Source organism: Sus scrofa, chromosome X, assembly GCF_054392235.1.
Source record: "Sus scrofa isolate SSC_HxYL_T2T_F1_AM1 chromosome X, Sscrofa_HxYL_maternal_Yorkshire_Landrace_v2.0, whole genome shotgun sequence".
Classification (NCBI taxonomy): Eukaryota; Metazoa; Chordata; class Mammalia; order Artiodactyla; family Suidae; genus Sus; species Sus scrofa.
This window is the reverse complement of record NC_139401.1, coordinates 117,105,382-117,115,657: the sequence shown is the minus strand read 5'-3', so window position 1 is coordinate 117,115,657 and position 10,276 is coordinate 117,105,382. Positions and strand designations below refer to the sequence as shown.

Genomic DNA, 10,276 nt, shown 5'->3' with positions numbered 1-10,276 from the left:
GAATCCAAATTTAGGATACATGCTCTGGCAAGTACCCAAAGTACTAAGCATATTCCCAGGGACAATGGATTGGGCTCAAAAATCCAGGACATTTAGCTGTTAAAACTACAGCTCTTGGGAGTTCCCGTCATGGCTCAGCAGAAATGAACCTGACTAGTATCCATGAGGATGGGGGTTGGATCCCTAGCCTCACTCAGTGGGTTAAGGATCCAGTGTTGCTGTGAGCTGCAATGTAGGTCGCAGAAAGGGTTCGGATCCCACATGGCAGCTACACCTCCGATTTGATCCCTAGCCTGGGAACTTCCATATGCCATGGGTGTGGCCCTAAAAAGCAAAACAAACAAACTACAGCTCTCTCAGTGATTCTAATACTCAAGGGATCAAAAGAATATAGCCTCAGAGATTTTACATATAAATAGCAAAAGCATAACTGAATTTCATTGTATTTTTAAAACACAGTTCACTTCCAATTCTATCATGCAGCTGAACAGTCCGTGGCTTCAGTGATGCCTGCGGTCACGGTCACTGGGATTAGAGGACTCCCGCTCCCGGGAGTGCCGGGCCCTTTTATGCCTGTGGGACTTATCTCGGCTCCCACTTCGACTTCTGTGACTATGCCCCTCAGAACGCCCATTGTGCCGGCTGTAATGTGCATCTGAGCCTCGACCTCTGTCTCTATCCCTGTTCTTTTCTTCTCTCTCTTCCCTCTTGCTTGACGACTTGTGTTCGTGCTTGAGCTTCTCCTTCCTTGGCTCCCAATCCCGGTCCTCTGCTCCATCGTGGCAGATCGTTTTGACCTCAGGGGAGCTGGGGTGCGGCTTCCGGACCTCCCTGGACTCTGACTTCTGACCCCTCTCTGAGTTCTTGCCGCTGTGCTTTTTAGAGCCAGGGTCATCCTTTTCCTTCGTCATCTTGCTTCTGGGTGAGGAAGAGGAGGCTGGCTGCTCTGCTAGGACCTCCTGGTCAGTCTTCTCTTTGTCTTTCTTTCTTTTCTTTTTTTCCTTTTTGTCTGGAGGAAAAGAGGGGCACAATTAATAAGAAAGAAAAGGAAGATGGAGGAAAACATCTCTACCTCCAGAACAGTGCCTCCAAGAAGCCAAGCTGGATGTCTGTCACCTTTGATGTGTCAAGCTGCTTTATAAGGCAACTCCCACCCTTAATTATCTCTTTAAAGACCCTACTTCCAAATACAATCACATTTTGAGGTAACTGAGGGGGCGGTGGTTAGGACGTCAACATAAGAATTTTGGAGGACAGAATTCAGCCCATACCATTAGCCTTTCACTAATACTGCTCCTTTCCCAATTAAGGCTCCCCACACCTTCCCCCTTCACAGAGCTGATTATCAACGCTCACTGAATGCTAGGAAGAGCAAACACCTAGCCTCCCCAGAATCTTCTCACGAAAGGGTTTTAACGCTTTACCTTTTTTGTGCTTTTTGGTGGGTTTGTCATCTTCAGAGCTCTCTGATGAACTCTGTGAGGGGGTGTGAGCCCCACAGCCCCTCTCCTGGAGCTCTTTGGTCACATCATCTGTTTCTTCTGAGTCCTTAGGCGCCCGATAGTTAGACACATGATCCACTCGGATAGTTCTTCCTTTGATCTAAGACATATGGGCAATGCTTCAGCAAAGACAGCCCTCCTATCTGTTTGAACCAGCTAGAGAAAGCCTTGGTTTTAACCATATCCATTACCCTCACACTAATTCTACTTCTCAGGAAATCTTGAAAGCAGATCTGCCCAACTAGTGTGTCACTGCACATATACCTACACATTAATTCACTCAGCCCTCAAGACAGGAAGCAGGGGCCAGGGGCAGCTGCAGCCCCCAGGGCCACTGCACTAGGCAGCCTCATCAGTTTACCCCAGTGTGTCATTTAAATATCTTCATGTTCTACATGTGCCAGGAAGTGAAAAAAGGCTGGGAAGTACTGCCGCAAAGCACAAGCAGCACAGAAAACTGTAAGAGCTTAGACTCGCCATGAATTATCCTCAATCTGTAACATTCATTTACAGTGAAACATACCGTGAAAAGGCCTGGCTGCTAGCAGGAATTCCTGAAATCCAACTCAATGCTACAGCTGCTTTCTCGACACAGCAATTAGGATGAGGCCAAGGCAGGCCAATAGTTGGAGGGGGGTAGGAATTAGCAAGGACTACTTTCTTTTTTCTTAAGCTCTATCCCCTCCATACTGGAATTGGCTCACACTGATACTTCTACTGTAAATCACAACACTTCAGGTGAACAATAACAAATTAACCCCTTACTTTAAAACATTCAGGCAGATACAGACTTATTCTATAGGTAAGGCTATCTGAAATTTGAAATACCTAGCTTTTACTTTTCTATTCAGGACAGGTTTCTATTCTTACCTTTAAGCCTGAGCACTTTCTATCATTTATCCTATCCGACATTGCAAAACATTTTTTCAAAGCCTTCCTTTTATGGTAACTCCCTTCAAAAAAATCAAGCCTAGAACCTTGTTCCATCCTGTCCTATAATCTCCAGCTGTCCCATACGGGTGCAATCAGTGACAAACTCTCCAAGTCAAGAGTCACCCCTCCAACCTGTGACAATGCTCATTCCACAGCAGTGCTTTTCCTAGACGAGTAAAGGGACTGTGTGTAGCATAGATAAGCCTGACTTGCCCCATCCCCTTCTCTCAGCCCAATGTCTCACTTACAAGGATGGAGAGAGAGGGAACAGAGGAGAGAATACTTCAGAATGACTTACTTTCATAGAATTTGTCATCAAATTTTAACTAGAGAATTTCTAGGGCCCCGTGCCACTAAGTCAGTGGAGACCTGACAAACATAGACAGCCATGTCCTCGGTCATGTAACCACGATGGAGCCCCAAACTCCCTGACACAGGACAGCAAGGAAGATCAGTGTTTGCTAGTTTCTTTGTTCTCCAATATACCAGAGATGAGAGTGGAGTGTGAGGAGGGTGAGAAATAGAGGCTTGGTTGGGTGTGGGGTGGGAATGGGGGCATGGTACCTATGCTCCTGAGGAGATGGCTTGTTAATAGATGGGTCATGAGCCACTGGAATTATTTCCTGGGATCATTTCCTGGTCAACATGTCCCCACACTTTTGCAGGGTCATGAGCCACTGGAATTATTTCCTGGGATCATTTCCTGGTCAACATGTCCCCACACTTCTGTAACTCTCGCAACACACCCAGTTGACCAGTATTGGCCTTTGAGCCTGTGGTTATCAGGTGGGGAATGAAACTGAACCCCTTCACACAGGAGAAAGTTTAGCCAAATCCTGCTTGGTAAGCACACTCACCTTTATCCCATTAAAATTGTCAACAGCCAGAACTGTGCTCCTCTGGTCTTCATAGCAGAGGAAACAGAATCCTTTGGATTTCCCAGTCTTCTTGTCCCGCACCAGATTAATGTTAACAATCTCCCCATATCTATTTATTTTATAAAAGAGATACTATTGATTTAAAATGCAAAAACTTTCAGATTGGATGACAACACAAAATTCAAATAATATAGTCTGTGGAGAAGACACATCTAGAACAAGATAACATAGAAATGTTAAAAATAAAAAGTTAAACAAGGATATATCAAGAATACCCAATTAAAAATGGGTGGTAATGTTGAGATCAAAGATGAATTAATTCAAAGCCAACGGAAAACACACATTTAAATGTGACTAAGAGGGCACTTTTACACTGAAAAAGGTCCTAATATATAACAATCGTATAAGTCATGAAACTACGCATAAATTAACAAATCAAAATTTTTAATTTATAAACTATTATAAATACAAAGAGAAACTAACAGTGAAAGCTATGAGAGATTTTACCATACCACTTTAAGTTTATAACACAAAAAGTTGAGAAAAATAAAGTCAGAGGAATTAATACAAAATGGTATAAATAAATACAAATAAACATACGATTAATAACAATTATATTGTTAACAAATATTAACATCAGACTAGTAGATATACATATTTCATCTTACAAAAAGATGAGAATTTTGTCTCAAGAATCCATGAAACAGATATAAAATTGAGTACAGACTAGGTCCCAAAGTAAACCTCAATCATCTTCAAAAATAACACAGACCATGTTCTCCATTCAGAATGTTATACAGTTGGAAATATCTTAAAACAAAAAAATAACCTACTAACTAAAACTTGAAACCTACTCTCTAAGCTAATAACTGAATGAAAGAGAAAATGGAACAAATTAAAGAAAAAAAAATTAATGGCAGACTATTTAGGGAATAACAAAAATAAGAAGAATATATATCAAAACTGATGAGATGTGGCTAAAACCACACTCGGAAAAATCTGTAACCTTAAAGAATTTTATTGTTAAAAAGAAGAAAATGGGAGTTCCCATTGTGGCACAGCGGAAATGAATCTGACTAGTATCCATGAGGATGCTGGTTCCATCTCTGGCCTTTATATGATAGTATATATAGAAATACCAAGAGAAACAATGAAGAGCAATGATAAACAAACCAGAATTATTCAGTAAAGTAATAGGATATCAAATTAACAAAATAAATCACCCTCTAACACACACAAAATAATCAGAAAATGCAATGAAAGAGGAACTCCATTTATAATATCAACAAAAAAGATAAAATACTTAGAAATAAACTTAAGCAATGTGCAAAGCCTATACAAAGAAAACTTTTTAAAACTACTGAAAGACACAAGCACAGATTTGAATAAATATAAAGACATCAAAATGCCCCTTGTACTTGGACATAAAGATATCAAAACCTTCTTCCGATACTTAAATTTAATGTAATCCCAATTAAAAATACAAGTTTTGGTTTTTTCCTGGAGCTGGATAAGTTGATTCTACAGTTCTCATGAACATGTAAGAATAGCTGAGAAAACTTTAAAAGTAAACAATGAAGGGGAATAACTTTCCTAGACACTAAACAGACTAAAAACCGTCTTTTCAGAAAAGCTTTTTTTTTGTTCAGAAAACGAAGTATTTTTTGAAAGCCACTGTAAAGGCAATCTTCATGGAGAGCAATGTGTACAACCAGAATAGAGACCTGGAATAAACACACGTCCTAGCTGATCGTGACTCAATGCAAATAAGACAAAAACAGCTCCCAGATGGAAGGAAGGCTGGACCAGGGAGAGGTATCACAAAGGGGTGGAAACTACAAGGTGCACCTGCTATGAACTTCCCATTACCCAGGAGATGGAGGAAGCAAGCCTTAGTCCCTGCCAAGGCCCTCTACCATGGAGGGCCCTCTCCTTGTTCAATTTCTTCCCCATGCCCTTCTGCCCTATATGCCACCCAGGCAGCCAGAACCTGCTGCCCCTTAAGTTGCCCAACCACTCAGCCAGGGCCGTCTGCCCACTGGATGACCCTGGCATTCCTTGCCATGGCAATGCCTCTGCCAGGGTGTGCTAGCTATGTTTGCTTGCCCAACCCTTTTTACCATGGTCCTCTTCTCCTCAGGGCTACACAGCCTGGGGGTCATGGCCATCTGCTCCTGTGAGCTGTCAAGGCCCTCTGGCCCTATGGACTACCTACTCTGTATAGTTCTGGACCAACCCCTCTCCTACCAGCTGCCACTACCAGTGTGAGCTATCAAGACCCTCTCCCACCCAGTGCTGCTATGATCATCTAATAGCAGAATGAAGAATATAAGGTTCTCCTATTCATTCTTACTCATCAGCCTGTGATTCTCAGCCTCAGGGTAAAGAGATTGGCTCTACTCACTAACCTTATACTCTTCTAGAAACAAAGAGAGCTAACTACTGCCTAAAACTTTTGCTTTTTTTCCCCCAATTCCTCTGCGCTTTGCCCTAATCCTACAATGCCACACAGGTGTGGGCCCAAAAGGGCCCTGTGATCATGGGTTACCCCTAATTTGTAGGATCCTGGAGATGGGCCAACATAGTACCTTTCTGGAAGTTCCAGTCTGTTCCAGTATAGGTCTCAATGAAAAAGCAATAAAATTAGAACAGAATCCCCAGGAAAGCCTCCTAAATCATCCAACTTCTTGGATTCTCCACATTGGGAGAGTTCCAGAACCATGTCCTGGAACTGATCTAGACTAGACTCCAGCCCTCCCCATGCATGGAGCCGAGTCAACCTAGAATGAAAATAAATGGGTTCTGTGATGCCACGAGATGAGTTATGGAAGTAAACTACTCTGATGACTCAGAAGAATGAAGGGAACTTACTGTGAGAATACGCAGATGATGTCCCCTTCAGTTAACTCATAAGGAAGTCCACCTAGAAGAGAAAAACACATTTCAGTTCACCAAACATCTACCAAGTGTGTACTATGTACCATGCTTGTACTAGCCCAGGCACTGGGGTGCAAAGAAAAGTAAGCTACAGGGCTTGCCCTCAAAGAACTCATGGTCTGATGCAATGACAGAAGCACATATGAGATGTAGCAACTGTACAGAAAAAAAAGTGATTAACTTTGAGTGGAAAGGTTGAGGGTCACCCCTAACCAAACTAATTCTCCCCACACCCACAATCTTATGGACAAAGAAGACTTTCCAGCACAAACATATACTGAACTCATCTGCTCTTTAGCTACAATTTACACCTAAGATCCAAAATCAGTTTAAATACGCAAATATTAACCCCACCTGTATAGAGGGAACATTCCTGAATATAATCAAAGCCATTTATGATAAACCCACAGCAAATATAATACTCAATGGGGAAAAATTGAAAGCCTTCTCACTCAAATCTGGAACAAGACAGGGATGCCCACTCTCACCACTGCTCTTCAACATAGTTTTGGAAGTCCTAGCCACAGCAATTAGACAAACAAAAGAAATAAAAGGCATCCATATAGGAAGAGAAGAGATCAAACTGTCACTGTATGCAGATGACATGATACTATACCTAGAAAACCCTAAGGACTCAACCCCAAAACTACTTGAACTGATTAATCAATTCAGCAAAGTAGCAGGAGATAAGATTAACATTCAGAAGTCAGTTGCATTTCTGTATACCAGCAATGAAATTTTAGAAAAGGAATACAAAAATACGATACCTTTTAAAATTGTACCTCACAAAATCAAATACCTCAGAATACACCTGACCAAGGAGGTAAAGGACCTATATGCCGAGAACTATAAAACTTTAATCAAAGAAATCAAAGAAGATGTAAAGAAATGGAAAGATATTCCATGTTCCTGGATTGGGAAAATCAATATTGTAAAAATGGCCAGACTACCCAAAGCAATCTACACATTCAATGCAATCCCTATCAAATTACCCATGACATTGTTCACAGAACTAGAACAAACAATCCAAACATTTATATGGAACAACAAAAGACCCAGAATCGCCAAAGCAATCCTGGAGAAACAAAAACCAAGCAGGAGGCATAACTCTCCCAGACTTCAAGAAATACTACAAAGCCACAGTCATCAAAACAGTGTGCTACTGGTATCAAAACAGACAGACAGACCAATGGAACAGAATAGAGAACCCGGAAATAAACCCTGACACCTATGGTCAATTAATCTTTGACAAGGGAGGCAAGAACATAAAATGGGGAAAAGAAAGTCTATTCAGCAAGCATTGCTGGGAAACCTGGACAGCTGCATGCAAAGCAATGAAACTAGAACACACCCTCACACCATGCACAAAAATAAACTCCAAATGGCTGAAAGACTTAAATGTAAGACAGGACACCATCAAACTCCTAGAAGAAAACATAGGCAAAACACTCTCTGACATCAACATCATGAATATTTTCTCAGGTCAGTCTCCCAAAGCAATAGAAATAAGAGCAAAAATTTACCAATGGGAACTAATCAAACTGAAAAGCTTTTGCACAGCAAAGGAAACCCAAAAGAAAACAAAAAGACAACTTTCAGAATGGGAGAAAATAGTTTCAAATGATGCAACCGACAAGGGCTTAATCTCTAGAATATATAAACAACTTATACAACCCAACAGCAAAAAAGCCAATCAAGCAATGGAAAAATGGGCAAAAGACCTGAATAGACATTTCTCCAAAGATATCCAGATGGCCAACAAACACATGAAAAAATGCTCAACATCGCTGATTATAAGAGAAATGCAAATCAAAACTACCATGAGATATCACCTCACACCAGTCAGAATGGCCATCATTAATAAATCCACAAAGAACAAGTGCTGGAGGGGCTGTGGAGAAAAGGGAACCCTCCTGCACTGTTGGTGGGAATGTAAACTGGTACAGCCACTATGGAGAACAGTTTGGAGATACCTTAGAAATCTATACACAGACCTTCCATATGACCCCGCAATCCCACTCTTGGGCATCTATCCGGACAAAACTCTACTTAAAAGAGACACGTGCACCCACATGTTCATTGCAGCACTATTCACAATAGCCAGGACATGGAAACAACCCAAATGTCCATCGACAGATGATTGGATTTGGAAGATGTGGAATACTATGGAATACAATGGAATACTACTCAGCCATAAAAAAGAACGACATAACGCCATTTGCAGCAACATGGATGGAACTAGAGAATCTCATACTGAGTGAAATGAGCCAGAAAGACAAAGACAAATACCATATGATATCACTCATAACTGGAATCTAATATCCAGCACAAATGAACATCTCCTCAGAAAAGAAAACCATGGACTTGGAGAAGAGACTTGTGACTGCCTGATGGGAGGGGGAGGGAGTGGGAGGGATCGGGAGCTTGGGCTTATCAGACACAACTTAGAATAGATTTACAAGGAGATCCTGCTGAATAGCATTGAGAACTTTGTCTAGATACTCATGTTGCAAAAGAAGAAAGGGTGGGGGAAAAATGTAATTGTAATGTATACATGTAAGGATAACCTGATCCCCTTGCTGTACAGTGGGAAAAAAAAAATATTAACCCCACCTCACAATTGTTAAGGATTTCATAGGAAATAAATTCCCCTACGAATGTTTCCTTCTTCATCTGTAAAATGGGGATATTGGCACTTACCTCACAGAATTGTAATAAGAATGAAAATAAAACAATGGCTATAAAGTGCCTAGCACAATGTCTGTTGTAATAATCTCTTCGAATAAACTGTCAAATTACAGAATGTGACACAGTGAATATGGAAATGATGATGTGGCCATGGACGGGGAAATAAATTCTGCGTGAAGGGTAATGAAGGGAGAGGGAGTTGGCAGTAATACCGGATAGTGGCTGATACCAGGAGTTCTCAAACCCCACAGTTCTTGCTGTTCCACTTGCTAGCTATGCGACCTGAAGGAAGTCCATTAACTTTTCTGCATCTCAGTTTCCTTAGGTGTATAACTAGAGGACAAGAGGATGATAATAACAGTCTCTGAGAAACCAAACGGCACGATTCTTAGCACACTGAATGGCAGGCAGTACCTATCATGAACGCTGATTTGGCAGCGAGAGCAAACTAGAAATGAGCTAGAAAAGCGACCTGGAAAACGGATTTATAGGCCGACAGTGGAAGTAAATAAAAGTGGGTGATGAATGTCGGGAGGAATGATGGGCGGGAATGCTGAAATGTTAGGAGGCAGGCCAGGAGAGAATGAGAAGCCCTGCGGGAGAAAGATGTGGGCCTCACCTAGGAAGATCCAGGCGCTGTCCTTGTACTCGGAGTGCCAAGACACCTTCTCCGCCACCCCCAGCTGGACCTCACGCTCATTCAGCTCGTTGATCAGCTTCACTTTAGTTAAAGGGCTGCACAAGGGGCGGAAAAGCGGACAAGTAAGCGCGGCCTAGCCTGAGGTAAAGGAGAGCAAAACTGGGAGACTAATTTTCTAGTATCTGCGCCTCCCCCGCTCCTCAGCCTCACAAGTGCTCTACCACTCCAGCTTCAGTGAACTACCCCCGGCCGCCTGTCCCCTTTTCCCAAAAGGAACCTGAGGCCTTACTTCATCTCCGCGGGTTCGCCCTCAGCACCTAGGAAGCGACTTCCGGGAGAGGCTGCAAGACGCATGCGCGACCCGGCGCTGCGCGCCCATTGGTCTCAGCTGCGCGCTTACGCCGCGCCGGAAGAGCCGGGCCGCGCTGGGGCGTGGCGCCTGCGCACTACGTCAGTAAGCGGCTTCTCTTGTTCCGCCGATGTCGCTCTTTTTCTGTAGACCCTCGCTTCCACCGTGCTTGGAGTTGGACGAGGGTGCGAGCCTGGTTTGTTACAGGACTCCGAACTCCTAAACGATGCCTGGCATTTATTGGGTTAACTATAAATGTTTTTTGAAGGAAGACTTTGAGAGGTGCCTGATAACGGCGACTTGAGTCCCATCCTTCTCTTCCAGTGCAAATCCTCATTCTGTCCTTAAC

At 42.6% G+C, this 10,276-nt stretch overlaps 1 protein-coding gene across 1 annotated transcript; it reads right to left on the bottom strand.

Moving 5' to 3' along the window:
• Positions 1 to 427: 427 nt before the first annotated feature.
• RBMX2 (RNA binding motif protein X-linked 2) lies at positions 428 to 9,907 on the bottom strand. Its single transcript, NM_001243671.1, has 6 exons — positions 9,868 to 9,907; positions 9,558 to 9,673; positions 6,185 to 6,236; positions 3,293 to 3,422; positions 1,425 to 1,602; positions 428 to 1,009 (listed from the first exon to the last, which is right to left on the bottom strand). The coding sequence occupies exons 1-6, from the start codon at positions 9,870 to 9,872 to the stop codon at positions 501 to 503; spliced, it is 990 nt and encodes a 329-aa protein (NP_001230600.1). The 5' UTR covers positions 9,873 to 9,907; the 3' UTR covers positions 428 to 500.
• Positions 9,908 to 10,276: the final 369 nt, after the last annotated feature.

Excerpts from the sequence above, each read along its gene's own strand:
- RBMX2 (NM_001243671.1), bottom strand. Across the intron at positions 3,423-6,184 it reads ATCATCTGCGTATTCTCACA|ATATGGGGAGATTGTTAACA; the intron begins GTAAGTTCCCTT and ends TAAAATAAATAG. Across the intron at positions 1,010-1,424 it reads CACCAAAAAGCACAAAAAAG|ACAAAAAGGAAAAAAAGAAA; the intron begins GTAAAGCGTTAA and ends CTTTTCCTCCAG.